This window comes from Myotis brandtii, unplaced genomic scaffold, assembly GCF_000412655.1.
Source record: "Myotis brandtii unplaced genomic scaffold, ASM41265v1 scaffold643, whole genome shotgun sequence".
In the NCBI taxonomy this organism is placed as follows: Eukaryota; Metazoa; Chordata; class Mammalia; order Chiroptera; family Vespertilionidae; genus Myotis; species Myotis brandtii.
In genome coordinates this window covers 530,603-550,336 of record NW_005370478.1, presented here as the reverse complement: position 1 = coordinate 550,336, position 19,734 = coordinate 530,603, and the positions used below count along the sequence as shown (strand labels likewise).

Sequence of the window (19,734 nt, the reverse complement as noted above, 5' to 3'; positions counted from 1 at the left end):
GGTGTTACCTCCCACCCCGCCGCCCGCTGCCGAAGGGGATGCTCTGGGCCCACCCGGTGCGAGAGGGTTTGCCACTTCAGACACTTCCACGGACCGCTTGTTTTTGAAAACCGCTCTCAGTTTATGTTTGCCTTTTATTTCCCCCTGCTTTTTCTTTCGTTATCTCTAATAAAATGACTATTTGCAGTCGTCAGAATAATAAATTGGGGGGGGGGTGTTTTCCCAGTTCCCCTCCCTACTCCTCCCTGCAGGTATCATGGGTTTTGGCTGAAGAGTCCCCTGCCAACGTTAATTTTTTTAGATTCTTCTCAGCTTACAGAAATGGATTGAGGCTTTTTTTTCTCTGTGTGTGTGTCTCACTGATTTAAAAATAAATGCAGCCAGAATGAGGAAATGGGATGGGGTTCTTCCACCACCCTGTCGCCGCGGTTTGGGTGCCGGTCAGGTTCTGGTTGTGAGGAGATACCAGGTCCTTTCCCGATGGAACTCACAGCGTAACTTGACTCCTGGGTTTTCGAAATGATGATATCAGCGTAACCCTATCAGATAGTTGTTAGCAGCTGTTTAATACACATGTCAGGAAGCTTTGGAGTTCGCTTTGACTGATGAAAACCATCATCGAGCTACACTTCGCATCTTGAAGTGATCCGCGTCTCCTTTTCCCGTTACCCAGCGTCCCCTGGGACTTGTGGCCTCAACTTGTGATCGCCTCCGCTCCACATTCAATTTGAAGTAATAAAATGAAACACAAGCTGGCAGTCGGTACTATACAGTTGTCCCCGTTTCCGTCATATTATTTCCCACTTTTCTTCCTTCTAAAGCGAACCTTACAACAGTGTGAAAGAATGGGTCAAGTGTAAAACAAATAAAAACAAAACACTAGATCAGTCAAGTCGATAGGCGTTCTTTGAGACATCAGCCGATAACTCCATTGGCACACACTTCATTTGTAATATCCAAAGAGAAGTTAGTAAAATTTAGCTTTCGGTTCACATAGAAGTCACCCAATGAATGTATCCTGGTCACAGATACCCATCTGCCTACCCCACACACCCCTTCCACCACCAAATTATCTACAGTCTCTATCTTAGATGCTACCTCTGCCAGGTGCTCAAGTGGGGAACCTGGTAGCCAGCTGCCTGGCTCACCCTCCAACGTTTCCATAATCAATTCCTAAGTCTTGTGTATGCTGCCTGTTCAAACTCACTGATCCAGCTACTTTTTTCCATCCGTATCTTTGACACCTGGACTAGCTTCTGAATTAAGTCTCCCTACCTCCACTGTTGCTGCCTCCAATCCGTTCTCACTACAGACACAGCCATTAGTCAGAAATCACAAGCAATGCATGTGTTGTGAAGGAATGTTTGGAGTACATACTATGGAAGCCCATAGCGGTGAAATCCAATATAGTATAAGGGCCAGGACTGAGGGGATTTGGTTGCAGAGCCAGAGGAATATCAGGTATCCTTTTGCCTTGATCCTGGTAGTTTCTGAGCTGGAACAAAAAAATGCTGTGAGTCTCCTTTAAAGAGGTGCCATTCGTGACTGGTCTTCAAACCTCATTGTGTGGAAATGACTCATTAGCTGTGTATCCTTAGGGAAATTTCTTTATCTCCCTGGGCCTCAGTTTCCCCACTTGCAACATTATTAGTGGAATTAGGTAATTTCTGTGGTCCCTTCCAGTTCTAAAATTCTATGATTTCTTTGTCCCATAAGCATGAATTATGGCCAGAAAGGTGTTGTTAAAGGCAGACAGCATTAGAGTTGGGATCAAGTTATTACTGATCTTGTTCACAAACTGGATTTGTTTCAGTTTCCCCAAACGTTTGACACCTGCAAACTGCTGTCTATCAAAATAAGACCTTCCCTACCTGATAGGAAGCTTCTTGAAGGCAGCTACTAAGTTTGTTTGAGCTGTTGTATCCCCAAGGCCACGCACACATTGAATACTATATATTTATTGCTATCAATGCAGAAGATAAATGATTTGCATTTTAGCAGGGTGGTTTTTCACCTGTGTACCATCTAAGAAATAAACCATTTAAATTCTAGCTCTTCCCAGCTGTTGCATTAACCAGAAATTTATATTGTGTTTGCATTGCCATGTAATTAGTTGGTTTGGTATTGATCTTTCCTACTAGACCATTTCAGGGCAACAGTTATTCCTTCTTGTGTCCTGAGCATGCTCAGCCCACAACTATTAATTAACTGGTGCACATTAATAGTGAAGACAAGCTTTGTATTTTAGAGACCATATGAGGAAATACACAAAGTAGCCAGTAGATGAAAGAAGTGAAATCTTTCCTAGACACCCAGAATAAACCATATCTTCATATAGGAAAATGGTAGTTCTTTTGGCTCAAGAATTAAGCAAAAAAGAAATCTGCTTTATGAAACCAAGCTTGTTTCCTTTCCTTTGGTATATAAAAAGATGTTTACATGATACCACCCAAACTTTCACAGAAATGTTGAAAGGTTTTATTTGCAGCCTACTTAGGGGGCGGGGGAGAGAGAAACTGATATTTATCCAGTTAGGGAAGGAACCGCATATCACTAATAACTCCACATTAAAACTCAACCCTTTTATTCCTACCCACTATAAGGTGGGTGGGCGTGTGGAGCAGCCACAATCTTTTGGGTTGATACTCAATCTCTACAAGTGATATAGGCTCACTTGGTCAGAACATCGTCCCATACACCAGAAGGTGCAGGTTTGATTCCCAGTCAGGACACATACCTAGGTTATGGGTTCGATCCATGGTCAGAGTGTCTGAGAGACAACCCGTCAATCTTTCTGTCTCTCTTCCTCCCTCCCTCCCTCCCTCCCTCCCTCTCCCTCTCTGCTTCTCCCTCTCTCTCTGAAAATCAATAAACATGTCCTCAGGTGAGGATTAAAAATAAATAAATAAATAAATAAATAAACAAACAAACAAACATGATATAGTATACTGGGTCTACTTACTGGGTAACTAATTGCCTGGAATAACAAGATACTTGAACAGAGTCCCTCACTGAGGTGATAAAAGGAGGTTTTGTTTTTTTCTATTCAAGCCATGAGTCTGGGCAAGAGAGTGGATTACATTTCTAGAAAAAAATAGATTTGTCAAACTTTTGACAACCTTTATTCATTTCTGCTGATCAGTAAAGCTCTCTGAGGCCAGATGCAAAACTGGGTCCTCTGACTGACAGTAGTAAGAAATCCACCTACAGTCTCCTTATGTGATGTTTATATGCTCCTCAGAATGAGATTTCTGTGCTAGGTCTTCTGTTCCTTGTCACTCCTCCTGAAAGGCTTTCAGGAAAAGCACATATGGAACCAAAGTTTTATTCCTAAGGAGGAATAAATGTTTATTAATGAATGTGCTTTTTTAGGCTTACTAGGATACAACCATTTTTTTTATATCATAAGGGTTGAATTTTTTTACCTGAAAGCAAATTGTAGCATAAATTACATTTCCTCGCTCATTTTAAAGCAGATCTTACTAAAAGCTGCATTGTATCTTATTCTACAGATTGTAATATCTGGAAATAGAGACTGTCTTTAGTTGTTTATTTGCCACCTATAGTGTTTTCCAACAGTATTTATTCATTTTGAATTGAGTATGTTGACCAAAATAAAGATACCAGGTACTGTTTCGCTGAGAGTGCTTCCAAAGTAACTTTAAAAGTTTTTAAATATGCAAATAATAACCCAGACTCTGGGTAAGAGTTTAGTTGACCTCTTTAATCAGGTGTACTCTTCTGCAAAATGGGTTACTTCCTATTTCACAGGATTGTATGAAGATTGAATAAAATAATGTATGTAAAGTGGCTGGTGGTATTTTATTAAATACATATATTGTTTCATCTTCATACATATACTGTAGCATCTAGCACATCTACTTAATACATGTGGTTGAACTGCACTGGTGAAACCAGTGGTCTAGAGACAGCAGATAAACCATTGCCTACAGTGTGAACAAGTGCTGTCATGGAGGCATCATTTACAGGGCAGTGTGAGCTAAGGAGAAACGCACCTGATGTCAGCTAGGGGAAACCCTAGAGACCTCAGAAGACATGGTAGTGGTAGAGATGAGACCTAAATAAGGAATAGGATTTTGCCAGGGATACCAGATGGACTAAAGAGTAAGACTAGGAAGACAGAAGTGACACATGTCAGAGCAAGGATACACAAGAGAGCACATCATATGCCTGTAGTAGAGCTGGGATTAGAATCTAATGGTAGGCAGAAATCAGATTACAAAGAACCTTTTATGCCATTAATGAGTTCACATGCAGGCAACAGTTGCTGAAGTAGAGGAAGTTCATCCATTCAACAAGTGATTATTGACCAAATATTTATTGAATGGCTACGGTTTACGAAGCACTGGAAACCACTGGAAAGTTTTACTTCAAGAAAGGCTTGGAAGCATAGACAGGCACATATACAAAATTTTAAATAGTTTGAAATAAAAATCTAATTTTTTAAATATTTAATAATTTTTTGTTCCTTTGTCTTTTAAAACTGTGATCAGTGTATAATTCTAATTGCAATGCAGGGATGAAGTGTGCCTCTAGTTGTATATGTATGTGTCCCTTAACTAACTTAAAAAATACCCTGAGACATTTTACATGATACAGATTTTGAGTCTGCTCAAGCTCTTAACATGGAGAAAAGTAGGCAGTAGTATTCTCTTTAATAATAATAATAATAATAATATAATGTGTTCCCATATGTCTCTGCCAATCATAAGGGTATTGGATGAAAGTTCCTTCTTTTCCCTCATTTGCTTATTTTAGGATATAAGTCAGACTACAGCAGAAAATGTCCACTGAACGGACTTCTTGGACAAGTTTGTCCACTACTCAGAAAATAGCACTGGGCCTCGGGATCCCAGCCAGTGCAACGGTTGCCTACATCCTATACCGCAGATACAGGGAAAGCAGAGGTATGTGAACCACACAGCTGTACATATGGAAATGTTCAGACCATGTTCAATTTAACTGTCCTTGCTAGACTGGGGATCATTTGTTGGGATGTAATTAGCTTACATGAGGAGTCTTTGAAACTATTTGATTTCTTCTTTTCTATATTCTTAATGTGAAATGAATTCATTTTATAATTCTATTGATCTGTTCCCTTCGGCAACATCAACATTGCAGTGGATTCTTTTAATATCCATACTCTTATCTTTTTTATATGTTCCTTCTATTTAATTGTTAGGAGAAAGCTAACTGTGGGGTTTAATTTTCCCTAAGGGCTGGACCTAGAGAGGACCTAGAGAAATTATTTCTGTAGAAACGGGAGAAGTTCTGAGCCTAATGGACTACTCGGGCAACATCTAGCCTTCATTTTTCTCCAAGAGAAATAGTTTGCCTAAAGTCCAACAGCTTTTGAGTGCAGAGCCAAATGCTTTACCAAAACACTTAGCATCTGTAACAGTATCCCAGAGATAATACTCATCTTCTGGTCTTTGGGGATCTTCTAATTGCCACTCAAATGCTACTTCTCTTTGTCATTGTGGTTGAGATTTTCAGTTTATCTCTTGGATCAGTATCTCTTTGACAGCTGGATTCAGGGGAGGGCTGGTAGTAGCTTTGGGTGTTAATCTAAGTCTGATCTGATGAGCCATGATCTGTGCAGAAGAGCGGCTGACGTTTGTTGGGGAGGACGACATTGAGATAGAGATGCGAGTGCCCCAGGAGGCTGTGAAGTTCATAATTGGCCGGCAAGGAGCCAATATTAAACAGGTAAGTGTGTGAGCCAGCAATCTGCTTTTCCAGAAATTGATTCTACTTTCCCTTCTCTGCCCTCATCCCACAAAATCCACCCACATTATGTATATTTTGAAAAGAAAAAACACAGGAACTTTTTAGCTAATATGCTGTTTACCTTCTAGAAATGAATATTCTCCCTAGAGAATGGACAATTTAGCTTGAAATGGGGATTGGCTGCATTTTAGCTTTTTTACTTTTCAAATTCTCATTAATTGACATTAAATATTGAATTTCTGCCTGGTTCTTCTTACCATCTTCCATTGTTCAGGCGGTGTGTCAAGAAAGCAAAATACTTGATTCTCTAATACACATCAAATTAGGAGAAAAGAGGGTTCAAAGCACAAAGAGAAAGTGTTTTAAATTAACTGCTATTTGGAGTTACCCTTGTCACTAATCTCCTTCCATAAGTACCTATAAGTGAGGACTGCTTATACAGCCTGATTTTGCTGATAATTGTGTCCAGTTCCATCTACCTCCGGGTTAGGTTTAGGGTGTCTTTCGCTAAAGGGGAGCTCTTCCAGAGCATGTCGCCATGTATCCTTTTCTCTGCAGCTGCGGAAACAGACAGGTGCGCGGATTGATGTGGACACGGAGGATGTAGGCGATGAGCGGGTGCTGCTTATCAGTGGTTTTCCTGTTCAGGTGTGCAAGGCCAAAGCAGCAATCCATCAGATCCTGACAGAGACTGCCCCAGTGTCTGAGCAGCTCTCAGTTCCCCAGAGATCTGTGGGCAGAATCATAGGTACCACTGGACAGCTTCCTCTACTGTTTCCTTTTATTCTTTACCTTTGCCTTTCTTTCACATCTGCCCAAGGGTTTTTCCTGGCCTACTTCCCGTTCACCTTGCTGATGAAAAAAAAGGGACATTGAGATCAGAGCTTTACTTTTTTACAGAGCTGTTGGCAAAGCAAAACCCATCATCTCAAGAAGTTGTATGATCTGAACTTTACAAATATGTTCCAAAAGGGTTCAGGTAATGTTACTTACCTCATAATAGATTTTTGTTGTTGCTAATCCTCACCGAGGAGGATATTTTTTAAAAGTATATTGTTACTCAGAGAGGAAGGGTGAGAGAGAATCATTGAGTGGCTGCCTCCTGCATGCCCCCCACTGGGGACCAAGCACGCAATCCGGGCATGTACCCCTGACGGGAATCGAACCCGGAACCCTTCAGTCCACAGGCCAACACTCTGTCCACTAAGCCAAACCAGTTAGGGCAAGAAGGATATTTTTTCCATTGATTTTTAGAGAGAGTGAAAGGAAGGGAAGGAGAGAGAGAGAAACTTCGATGTGAGATACATTGATTGGTTGCTTAAGAACACACCCCGACAGGGGCTGGGGATGGAACCTGCATTGCAGGTATGTGGCCTTGACCGGGAATGGAACCCACAACCCTTCGGTGCATGGGCTCTTAACCCCTGAGAACACTGGCCAGGGCATAATAATGGATTTTTAAAGGGAAGCTGAGGATGCTTATATAATCCCAAATCATTGTAGATAATGCTCTGTAGAGCACCTGTCATGCTTTCCTCTAGTCTAGAGCATTGCTTATGCTGCTGTTAGAGGCAGAGAAATGTCCTTTCCTTGGTCCAATGTTTCATACACCTTGTATGATCTCTTCTAATGAAGTGGGGATGTAAAGTATGCTGAGTGGTCAGAAAATGGAAATGACATGAAGAAGTTAACCTAGCCAATGTTATAGTTTAAAGAAAATGGATAGAGCATATATCCGGAACTATCCTTCTTACAGTAGGGATTTTAGTAGCTCCTGCTTTCCATTCAATATTTTGCATTCTGTTCAATTTGAAAATGGGCACTGACTCTCTTCTAGTATATACAAAATAGTGATTTCTCTAGCAGTTAATGTTGGCCAGAATGTAAGGACAGGATTTTATGTATTGTTCAATGTAGGGAGAGGTGGTGAGACGATTCGTTCTATCTGTAAGGCCTCTGGAGCCAAAATTACCTGTGACAAAGAATCAGAGGGGACATTACTACTATCAAGGCTTATAAAGATCTCAGGAACACAGAAGGAAGTGACAGCAGCCAAGGCAAGTAGCTGATAGACTTGGATCATCTCTAAGAATGAGAAGAGCCCTTCATTCCATCCTGGGTCAAAATATCTGGCCACATAGCTATCATCTCTTTTCTGATTTTCACAGCATTTGATACTAGAGAAAGTTTCAGAAGATGAAGAACTTCGGAAGAGAATCACTCATTCTGCAGAAACCAGAGTCCCACGCAAGCAGCCAATCAGTGTAAGAAGAGAGGAAGTGACAGAGCCAGGTGCAGCTGGAGAGCCAGCCTTATGGAGAAACACTAGTACTGGCATGGAGCAGCCTTCTCCGCTGGCAGATCCTCCCTGCAAAGGAGGTGGTGACATGGCTGTTGCGGGGCCAGAAGAAGGTTCCTGGGAGAAACCTAATGGTGACGGCTTTCAGAAGTCTGGAGCCCAGACCAGCCCAGAGATGTCCATGTTTGAAAGTATGTAACAGAGGGAACCCATAGTTACATGGAAAATAGAAATACTAGCTTAGATAACCCAAAATAGGAAGTATTTTTTACTACACTTAGAAGTTTTCATCACAGATATGTCTTTCTGGTACTATTTTACTTGGATTAGTACTAAAGATAATATTTTTCTGAATATAAACCAGCTAATGTGGAGAACACTGTAGAAATATTCTAGTTCATAGGAAACTAGTCTGTAATATATCAAGTAATGAATTTACATGATATTCTTTCACCAAACATACTTATTAAGTAAAACAGCATGATTTTTCTTGCCTGTCTCATTATTTTTAAAAATCATCACCATTCAAGAAGAATTAAAAGGCTGTCAGCTTTGTCTTTTATCCATAGGTATAGGATGAGCAGGGGAAACTAGGGCCCCTGAGAAGTTCAAATTTGTCCAGGGTCACATAGTGAGTCAGTGGAGGAATGGGATCTGGACAAGCCCCTATCTGTCCATGTATCTTTTCACTGGTCCATGCTGCAGCTAGCATATGGAGGATTTACCGTCACTATAATTGGTGACTAATTTGAATACATAGCTGATGAGTAAGAATGTAAACTCTCTTATTACTCAGTTATGTAGGAAGTACAAAACATAGCTTAGACCTCTCTTCAGGATGTTCTTGTATGATTCATCCAGTTGTCCCTCCAGCCACTTCTAAAATGGTAATAGCCACTTGGTATTTGTACCCCCTGATGCAGTCTAGTCATTCCAACCAGAGGTGATTCTGATATGATTGCCATATTAGATGGTGATGATTCTGCAGCTTAACTTGCTTATCCCTGTGTTTAGTCCCCAGTCCTGACTTCAGTTTCCATGCTGATGAGTTCCTAGAAGTCTACGTCTCTGCTTCTGAACATCCTAATCATTTCTGGATCCAGATCATTGGCTCCCGAAGCCTGCAATTGGATAAGCTTGTCAATGAGATGACCCAGCACTATGGGAATAGTCTGGTGAGTTGCCAAAGGGACAGGGCTCGGTCTGATGAAAAAAAGGGCATATCTTTTTGTGGTATATTTTTTTCCTTTTCCTGTAGAGCAACTACTTGTTCTTTTTTTCCTTCTGACACTGTCTGTTTATTTTTAAGCCTACCCCTTCCTAACTCTAACCCCTCCTGACTCCTATCCCCATGTATAGCCTGACGACTTAACTGTGCATGTAGGAGACATTGTAGCAGCTCCTTTATCTACAAATGGTTCCTGGTATCGAGCCCGGGTCCTTGGCACCTTGGAGAATGGGAACCTGGACCTCTACTTTGTTGACTTTGGAGATAATGGAGATTGCCCAGTGAGGGACCTCAGGGCACTCAGGTCAGTGTGGAGGCCAGAGTAGAATCCGGCTGGAGTGCCAACTGTTGACTCAACCCTAGCCACAGGGTGGTGAGCTAGCAGTTGGCACTCATTTTTTTTTGGGGGGGGGGGGGGGGATTTGGGAGAACCTATTTACATAGAACAGAAGATTATCTTCTCCTGCTGGGTTGGTCAGAAGCAAGGAATGTAAGCAGGCCCTCTGGCACCAGGAGTCTAATTTCAATTTCTTTCACTTTAGGAGTGACTTCCTAAGCCTTCCATTTCAAGCAATTGAGTGTAGTCTGGCGCAGATCGCCCCCGCAGGTAAATTGTCACAACACTTACTGACCTTGCCTCCAAATAGAATAACTTTGATACAACACATGGGAGGAGTCCTCACGTTCCAAGGCTTTTTTAGTTAAAGGGGCTCAGGTGTCTTTTCCTCACCAGCACTAGAAAGCAACAGCTAGAAACTGGCCTGGCAGTCAGACATAAGTGCCTTCCAGAGTAGAAAGAGGTAGTTTCAGTTTCCCTCCAGGGTATAATCCTCCCCATGTCAGCACTGACCCCTTCTTGGGCTCTCCCTACAATCTTTTATCAGGTGAACAGTGGGAAGAGGAAGCTTTGGATGAGTTTGACAGACTTACTCACTGTGCTGACTGGAAGCCCTTGGTGGCCAAGATCTCTAGCTATGTCCAGACTGGGGCCTCAACTTGGCCCAAGATCTACTTATATGATACTAGCAATGGGAAGGTAAGATTGGGGTTCACGCATTGCTCACTAGCTTTAGTATATTTATAGATTCATTTACTTTTTCTGTCCCAGAAAACCTATCTGATGTTACTCCTACTTTGTAAGATCCTGCAAGTATCAATCTTAGCTCTTCTGCTGTTTCTTCAGATGTGCCCTTCCTTACAGAGAGAACATGATTCCCTTTTCGTTTTTCTTCTCAGAAACTTGATATTGGATTAGAATTAGTTCGTAAAGGATATGCAGTTGAGCTTCCTGAAGACATGGAGGAAAACGGAACTGTCCCAGGCATGTTGCACAGTGCGGTGAGTGAGTGAACTATTGCAGTCATTGAGGGTGCTGCTTTGGGGCAAAGCTCGTGCCTTGCGAAACATGAGGGCTTCTAGTCATGCATGACATTTTGTAGAGTGCTTTCCTAGGTTATCGGAGGGGGCACTGTGTCCCTCTCAGCTACCAAGCTCAACTGCCTGAACCAGATCCTGTGAGCAGAGTGAGAGTGGCCGCTCCTTTCCCACCAGCTCACATAGTCTTCCTTTTCCTCTTGTTTTCATCTCTCAGGCCACAGAAGCAGCTGCCTCTCTCAGCAGCATGTTCACTGAGAGTAAGAAGAGCCCTGGAGAGATGGCAAACACCCTCTCCTGCCTCAGCTTATCAGGTACAAGCAGCATTTACTCCCTAGAGCGTCTTTGGAAGCTACCACTTCTCAGTCAGTCTCTCCAAACTAGGGAGCTTGTAAGGCTTGGCCCTTAACCAAGGTGGTCATTGAGCATGCCTGAGCCTCAGTGGCGATGCCTGCTACATTAGGGCAGTGTCTAACTTTCTCCTCATCCCTGCTGTGTAGAGGCTGCCTCTGTGTCTGGTGATGATAACCCTGAAGAGGACTACTTAATCTGAAGTCTGCTTCAGCTGCCTCGGCCATCTGCTTTGCTTTGTGAGTGGAGCTATCATCTATCCGTAGCAACAGGAAAAGTAACGAGGGTGACAACAGGGGCCTTGCTTAGTCTCTTCCCCACAGCCTATCTAAACACTGCTTCTCTGCAGCTGCTTTCCTGTAGCTTAACATGCTCTCAGATTGAGTCCTTTCAAGCTTTTTGTGTCTTTGTGTTTTTGGCAGGATTTGGTACCTGGAGAGAGGAGCCTATGATAAAGATCTCTGTGCAGTCCTTTATTAATACACAGTCTGACTTGCTGTGGACCAAATGCGTTTTCTTCCTTCCTTGGGACGACCAGAAAGAATGTAGGGCAGGAGACAAATGTATGTTCCTACTCCACTCTCCACCCCACCCCGACCCTTCCAGTGTTTGAATACTGCTGCATTATGTCCAGGCTGTTCAACATCTGACTGTTCCCTCCACCAGTCAGAATGCACACTCCTGCTAGTCCTTTTTGAGGCTGGGAAGTAGTCAGGGTTTGGTCATTGGAGGTGATGATTCTGCATAGTTCTGACTCTGGTTAAGGGAAGTTTTTTAATGATGAACTAACTCAAAGACTGCAGTTCAGTCAGGAGGCAAAGGGAAAAAAATCAGCATATTTATATTAAAAATCCTCATGAACTGGGAAAAGAATGCTGCCTCCCAGCCTCAACTGCTGAATTTATTGGAGACAGGTTTTTTAAAAACAGTACTCTGTTTTCCTGTACATTTTGGTTAAAATATAAGCAAGAAGAGAGGCAGCTCAGGAAATATTCTAAATTGCTAGTATAGTATCTACTATATATTTGTGTATGCACATACCCAAAGAGAGAGAGAAAGAAAACATGTATAGTTTTTCAAAGCGTTTTTTGGGGGAGGGGGTTCTTTGCTGAATAAAGTTATCAAAAAATGATCTAAAACTAAATGCTGGTTGAATCACAAGGTGGAAGCAGGTCTTTGGGTATCTCTTCTGAACCTAAGTCTGGTGAAAATTATGAACACCTCACATAGAGGGGTCCATCTATAACAAGTGTTCCTCCATGTATAGATCTTATTCTTTCCCTAAAGTTACCAGAACCAACTTAGGTTTGGACTGTGTAAAAAAGACCCCACCTAAAGTATTGGAAATAAAAAGCCTGGATTATGATTCTAGAAGCCTGGGTTCTAGAAATAAATCTCTGGACTCTAGGGAGCCTGTTTCCCTACAACCTCTCTCCTCTGAGTATTGTCAGGATCCAATGAGAACTGGGAAGGTACTTGAAGTAAATATTATCAATGTAGTGTGGGTGGTAGAATAATGGCAAATTAACTTTTTTTTTTTAAGGATCAGCAGAGTAAACTGAAAACTTGAAATAGCACATAAGGATGTCTTGTGCAGGTTTTTTTGAATCTAGGAATTAGTGCCCGCTCAGTGTGGCTCAGTGGTTGAGTATCGATCCATGAACCAAGAGGTCCCGGTTTGATTCCTGGTCAGGGCACATGCCTGGGTTATGGGCTCAATCCCCAGTAGAGGGTCTGTAGGAGGCAGCTGACCAATGTCTCTCTCTAATCAATGTTTCCATCTCTCTATCCCTCTCTCCTCCTCTTTCCCTATGAAAAAAATTTAAAATCTAGGAATTAGTGAGTGAGGTCTACCCATATATTACATGGCAATTCTATTTTCCCATAGCCACAATTTTCAAAAATTTTCTCAAAAATCTCAGTGCTTGCCCTGGTCAGTTTGGTTCAATGGACAGAACGTTGGCCTGCAGACTGTAAAGGTCCTGAGTTCAATTCCCAGTCCAGGGCACATACCCAGGTTGTGGGCTCGATTCCCAATAGGGGGGCGTGCAGGACACAGCCAATCCTTGATTCTCATCATTGATGTATCTATCTCTCCCTCTTCCTTCCTCTCTGAAGTCAATAAAAATATTTTTTTAAACATCTCAGTGCCACTTAGCAGAGGCACTCCTGTGAAGGAGCACCTCTGATGAGTAGTTTTAGAAAATTCAACGCAGGGATACCACTGACCTTTCAGACCTTGGCTTAGCCCTGGAATTGGAGCCACTCTACAAGGTCATGAGGTCACTTAGTCCCTAGTTTCCTCAGCTCCTCAGTCTGCACTGTTAAGTAGAGCGGACCCCTAACATAAATCATTCATAGAACTTCTTGCTGTGGAAAATAAGTAGTGTCTCGTTCCTAGCTGCAGTTTGCTGCTGTGTGTAAAAGTTTGTTCCTTTAAGTGGCCTTTAAGTCTTGTCAGTTTACTTCCCATTCCGATGTGTTCCTTAGTTTTCCAACACGAGCCTGTACTTTTCCTGCTATCCGGAATGCCCGTGCTTCCTATTTCTTACTTTGTCTGTTGCAATCCCCTGAGTCAAAGTCATGGGACCCATGTGCCTCCTCTCATCTCTACATCCAAAGAGAAGGAATTAGCACTTGTCTCCAATTTGAACTGAAATATATGAATGAAAATCTCCCAATAAGGCTTGGTTCTTGCTCTTGACAGCTGTTCAGTAAATGGTTAGAATAAATGGGGAAATGGCTTTGGGGTGAGGGGAAGGCAAAAGGAACCTAAAATCCTTGTGTCCCTTTCCTCTCTGTTCAGCTCCGTCTGATCTTTTCAGTCATTGAATGTTTCTCCTACAGTGAATTCATTCAGCTCTGTAAGGCCCATGTTCCACTCCAGTCAACCCCAACTTTCCCCCAAGAAACAGTGAGCACTGGAGGATTGCACTACCCTTTATTCCTAGGATACAAGGAGGTGTCCAGAATCACATCCTGGTCCCACTTATCAAGGCCTCCAGCCCCTCACAGAGTATGAATAAGCATGTTCAGGGAGGCTCACTGGGCAGGTGGCCCAGATCCCTTTCAAGGGGATACACCATAAAGATGGTATTGTCCCAGGGAGGGAGGGCAGGGTGACCTGGTCTGACCAGCTCAAAGCCCATGTAGCTGAAGGCCCGAAGCAGGGCACCTGTGAAAAGAGAGAACAAATTAGAAAACTCAAATTCAATACCACTGTTCCCCCAGATTTCCGTTGTTTTCCACTAAGGAATGGATGTGGGGAGGGTGTGTAGTGCAGGTATTAGGATGATGTGCTTTGGACTCAAACAGACTTAAGCTCTAACCCTGGCTTTAACATTTACTTTGTGACATTTTACGAATTAACCCTTCTGAACTTTTTTTCTCATTCGTAAAATGAGGACTATAGAACTTTCTTCACAGAATTTAAGATTAAATAAGATGGCCCTAGTCTGTGTGGCTCAGTTGGTTGGAGTGTTGTCCTATGTACTGAAAGGTCACGGGTTCAGTTTCCAGTCAGGGCAATACCCTGGTTGCAGGCCTGATCCCCAGTTGGTGTATGTGTGGGGGCAACCAGTTATGTTTCTCCTCTCTCCCTCTCCCTTCTCTCTCTCTAAACTCAATAAAATAAAGAGTAAATTCCCATAGGGGAAAAAAAAGATTAAACAAGATGTTTATGAAGTGCCTAATACAATGATGGTATTATAAACTCTTGACCATCCTTTGTCTTAAATACAACAGAGTATGAAGTCCTTGAGGGAAGAGGTTGTGGTTTCTGTAACATGTGCTCCAAGCATCTGGTTATATTCCTATTCTGGCCTTATGCCCAACCCTTTCATACTGTTGGTGCTTAATACATTTAATATCCTTTCTGTCCTACCGGCCACATCCCTTGAATGGATTTTGTCTAATTTCACCAGTGGTCCTTTAGTCTGGCTTCTGAGATCTACCTGCAGGGACTTCCTAATAGACCTGTAACTTGAACAGAATGCTAAATACCTTCATTTCCTTAGCGGTGGTGGGGGGGGGGGGACTGAAATGCTGGAGCATTGCCTTTTTAAAGAGTTGGGTAAAGAGGGTCTCTTAAAAAGAAAAAGTCACTGTTAGCTGCTTCAGCACCAAGGGCCAAGGACAGAGCAGATTCCCACCTCTGTCATTCCGGTCGTTTTGGAAGTTTACAAACACGGAATCCACATTGGTCTTCTCCTCCACATACTCCAGTGTTGCAGTCAAACTAGGAGCCAGGGAGAAACATGGTTAATGGAAATGTTTAGCGAACTCAGAACCCAAAAGAAATCTCATTGGTCAGTTTTTGCTAACCCAAGCCAAGAAATGAAAGTTGCTAAACTAGTTTTGATAGCTTTTTCTCCTAAGCCAAGGGATTGTACAGTATGAGACTGAATCCATGCCATGGATGGAGTCTGGGGAGAAGCGACTATAGTCAACAGCTGGAAAGCACATCCTATTCAAACACAGAAGGGATTCTCCCTTCTGTGTTTCTCACTCTGAATCCAGCAACCTCCCATGGGTTGTTATCCCTTGAACTCCAGATCCAGGCTGGTCACAGGCCTGTCTGCATGCCATTTCATTGGTTTGAAAGTATTCAGCTCCTGAATCAGCCCTCACTGGCTAGTATACCCAGTACCTGATGATGACATGATCAAATAGTGAAACCCTAACCCCCATCCCTCCCCACTCTACCATCCAGGCTCAGTCACCTTTTCTGGTTGCCTTGATCCAAGGCCCGATATGGGATATCCAGGAAAAGCTGACGGTCACAGAGAAGGCCGTGCCAATGGACAGAGGTCTGGGGGGTGAGGCGGAAATGGAAATCTAACTGCACTGGGTCCTGGTGGAGCAGGGCATCAGTAGCCAGCACTGTCAAATTCCCAGCCTGGAAAAGGAATACAAATGAGATTAATAGTCCCCTGCTTTTGTGTGCTTCTAGTCCTCACATATCAGGTCTCGGGCCGATTTGGGTGTCTGAGGAAGCAAGGAAGGGGCTGATGGAGAGCCTGGGAGAGTTGGAGCCAATGTCTTATTCGACAATATAGATCTCTTAGACCTAGGACCTAACTCCATCCCTGTCATGGAGTTCTCCTGGATACCAAACGTCTGAAATCCAGATTCAATGCAGGATTACTGCCTGCTAACCTCACCTCAGGATGTACTATCCCTCATCAGAGAGCTTATTTTTTTAATATTTTTAATTGATTTCAGAGAGGAAGGGAGAGAGAGAAACATCAATAATGAGAGAGAATCACTGATCGGCTGCCTCCTGCACATCCCCTACTGGGAATCGAGCCACAACCCAAACATGTGCCCTGGCTGGAATAGAACCGTGACCATCCTGGTTCATAGGTCAGTGCTCAACCACTGAGACACACCAGCAACAAAGCTGTCTCATTTGTTTACTGTCTCGCTGATAATACTCTTCCACTTTTCCCCATCATATGGGTTTTCTGTAATGTCTCCCATTTCTCATCTAAAATGCAAACGTCACACACAAGCATGTTATTGCAAAATGATATAAGGGCAAGTGCAGGAGTTCTGGGTTCTAGTCCAAGTAAGCATCTGAACAGCCTTATGTCCTGCAAGTCTCAATACATTCTGCTCTTGGTTCCCACCTACTCTTCCCATCCTGCTTTTCACTACCACCTGAAGATCTCTAGGCAGAATCATTGTCTATAAAGCAAGTAGTTTTTACACATGAGCTTTGAGGTCTCATCTTGCTCTTTCTAATGTTCCTTCTCTGCAAGGTATCATTACAGTAGGCATGGGGCTGCCTGACACCAACTCACAGCACCAGCTCACACTCTGCTTACCGAGTACAGTTCTTTAAGCTGATCATGGTCACTCTGCTTGGTGCTTCTGCCCATCTGGAGGCCTACTGGGGAATCAGGAGCACTGAAGGCAGGAACGGGGCCGGAGTGTCAAGTCCTCCTGTTCCTTACAAGTGATGCTGGTTGGGAAAAAGAGACCCAAATTAGTTTACCTCTTAGTCTGAGGTGGGGAGAGGGTCCTAACTTCCAGGAACACAGGACCAGGCTCTGGCACTGTCTTCTGTATCTTCCCTAGACGAGCCTATTTCCATTTTCCCAGGTCAACCCAGTTGGAAAAATTCTAAAGTTCCATGGCAGCCTTCCACCCTATTTTGCTATTATCATCTCTTGCCACTTGGAAAGTTCTTCCAAATTCTTTTATTTTTCCTTACCATTTACATAAACTATTACAAGTAGAGATGAAAACAAGTACCTTTTAGCCCAAGGCAGCATCTTCTCCCGGAGGGTGATCCGGTATTTGTAACAGTAGAAGTAATAGGCGTATGGTGACCAGATTGGGTAGTAGTAGTTCCGTGTTTTTCCCCTCTTGATATAAGAAAGGGAGTAGACAGAGGGGCGCCACCTGTTACAAGGCAGTTTCTCGGTTCAGTGCCTCCCTGTGGCAAAGTGAGGTTCAGAGATGGGTGACAAAGATTTAGGCAGTCTGGCACCATTGTGACCTGATGGGCACTATGACATGCACAAGGAGTCAGCCCTTATGTCACTTCAGGACTCTTCCTGCTGCTCCCCTACCCCACCCTTTCCCTTTAGCCAAGTGTGCACTTCACAACTGGACCAGTGGTAAACAGCCCTGCCTCGGCATGTGTTGTGCCCCCCAACCTGCCCCCTCCCGACACACATACCACTTCCCCTAAAATTCAGCAACTAAAGGGTTAGTGTCTGACACTGCAAGAAGCTCCCAAGATCCTTATCCAGGGTCTGACCTGATTGGTTGGTTTCTATCAATTCAATATTTTCATTATTATCCCTACCTTTAACAACCCAGGGGTGCTACACATTTTTGAACTTTCTAATTGCCTTGTAGGAATTGCAAACTAACTGTCTCTAGGGCTCTGGACAGCTAAAGGGAATTAGTGGAGCTTCTGGGTGAGGCTGTAGCAAAATGGAAAGCTCACACCCTGTCTCTCAGAAGCCAACACAACTCCACTCCATCCCTCCCATTGCCATGCAGAAATGCAGACTCCGTGGTACCAGATTGTATGATTTTTCAACAGAAACTGGACAGATTTTTGTGGTAAATTTAATTTTTAAAAAAATACTACTAACTCAAAACTTATTTTAAAGCAACATTGTGAGTAAAATTAAGTTCTGGGGCCATCAGTTTGAGACCTCACTCATCTATTCAACAAATATTTGAGGGCCTTCTATGAACCAGACACTATTTTAGGTGCCTGGGATATATCAGTAAATAAAGATCCCTGACCCATGGAACATAACTTCTAACACAGAGAACAAACAGTAATAAGCATAAGAAAGTCCTTTAATATGTTAGAAGATAATATGCAATGAAGAAAAAATAGAGCAGGATAAAGGAGGGTCAGGAGTTTGAAGGGGGTGGGACAGGCTGCAGTAATAAATAGGGTGACGCAAGTGGGCCTCATCGGAAAGGTGACATTTAATCAAAGATGTGAAGGAGGTGAGGGAGTTAGCCAAGCCAACATTGGAGGTAAGAGCATTCCATGCCTACACAACAACAGTGCAAAAAACCCTGTGCCTTAGTGTTTTCAAGAAATAGCAAGGAGCCTACTGTGAGTAGAGCCGTGTAAGCTGACGGGAGAACAGAGGGAGATGAGGTCAGAGAGCTATCAGACCATCGCCTGGGCTTTTTCACTCTGAGTGAAGGGGGAAGTAATTTCAGAGTTTTGGCTGGAAGAGTGACATGATCTGTCTTACATTCTGATGTAACTGCAGAGCATTGAAGGGAGATTTGTCAGGAGACCAATGCAGTAATTGAGAAGGATCAGAGGTGGTGGGAAGTGGTCGGATTTTGTAACTAGAACGAACCCACAGGATTTTCTGGGGTATGAGAGGAAGAAGCTGGGTCCCAGAACTGAAAGAATGGAGTTTCCATCAACTGAGATGGGAAGGCTCCAGGTGAGGGAGTTTGGGCAGGAGGCTAGAGATGGGTTTAGTTTGGAGCTTGTTAACTTCGCATGGTCCCTTAGACACGTAAGGGGGAGATGATAAATAAGCAGTTGGATATTCAAGGCTGGAGCTTAGAAGTCTAGGATGGAGACAGGAATTTGGAAGTCACTGCACATTCACAGTACTCTAAGCCCTGAGACTGCATGAGATGTCAGGAGTGTGTGTATTGAGAAGAGTGTCCACCCTAAGAAGGGAGAAAGGAGAAGTCGGCAAAGGAGACGGAAGAAACCTGGTGACGCAGGAAGGGAAGAAGCATAGGCGTCTTCCCATAATCTCCTCTGCCGAGCAGACCCCACTCACTTCATTTATCTGGTCTTCTCTCCAGCACTGCGACCCTCCATAGAGAGAGCTGTCTGGGCCTGGTCATGTTTAGTTTTTCTCAGGCTTATCTCCCTAGTGATTGAGAATTCTTTAAATATTAGCTTAAATACTGCCGTTGTAAAGATTAAGAGCTCCTGGGCTGGTATAGTTTTCCAGACAGATCCATCCTTTCACCACCTTCAGGTAGCTGCCGAGTAAGGAGAAGGGACCCCTCCGTGTCGTTTCCTAGACTGTCAGGTTGGCATGACTTAAGGCCACACCGACACCAGGGGGAGAGGGTCTTCCTATGGCGGCAGAGTGGGCGTCCGTCCCCCGAAGAGGAACGGGGAGAAGGGCGTGAGGGGGACGCTCAGTCGGGGAGCGTCGGCTCAGTTCTCTGGTCTAGGGCTGCGACTACGCCGGAAGCCGAGACCGCCCCC

The 19,734-nt window shown here is 43.5% G+C and overlaps 2 protein-coding genes across 3 annotated transcripts; one reads left to right on the top strand and one right to left on the bottom strand.

The window, feature by feature from the left end:
• The first annotated feature begins 4,777 nt into the window (after nucleotides 1-4,777).
• On the top strand, nucleotides 4,778-12,133 carry TDRKH (tudor and KH domain containing). 2 transcript variants are annotated; one of them, XM_005880622.2, is made up of 13 exons: nucleotides 4,778-4,928; nucleotides 5,624-5,730; nucleotides 6,310-6,499; nucleotides 7,669-7,808; nucleotides 7,920-8,241; nucleotides 9,065-9,225; nucleotides 9,410-9,582; nucleotides 9,821-9,885; nucleotides 10,163-10,314; nucleotides 10,515-10,616; nucleotides 10,870-10,966; nucleotides 11,153-11,242; nucleotides 11,426-11,506. In XM_005880622.2, exons 1-12 carry the CDS (start codon nucleotides 4,805-4,807, stop codon nucleotides 11,203-11,205), a joined length of 1,686 nt encoding a protein of 561 aa, XP_005880684.1. In that variant the 5' UTR covers nucleotides 4,778-4,804; the 3' UTR covers nucleotides 11,206-11,242; nucleotides 11,426-11,506. The 2 variants fall into 2 exon arrangements, with proteins under 2 accessions (XP_005880684.1, XP_014384165.1); XM_014528679.1 differs by lacking the exon at nucleotides 11,153-11,242 and having other exon boundaries at nucleotides 11,426-12,133.
• Nucleotides 12,134-13,930: 1,797 nt separating this feature from the next.
• OAZ3 (ornithine decarboxylase antizyme 3) lies at nucleotides 13,931-17,490 on the bottom strand. The gene is given in 5 exon segments (NM_001290531.1): nucleotides 13,931-14,178; nucleotides 15,155-15,240; nucleotides 15,725-15,900; nucleotides 16,832-16,968; nucleotides 17,262-17,490. Coding segments are annotated over 5 exon segments (705 nt in total). The 5' UTR covers nucleotides 17,426-17,490; the 3' UTR covers nucleotides 13,931-14,035.
• Between the last annotated feature and the right edge of the window lie 2,244 nt (nucleotides 17,491-19,734).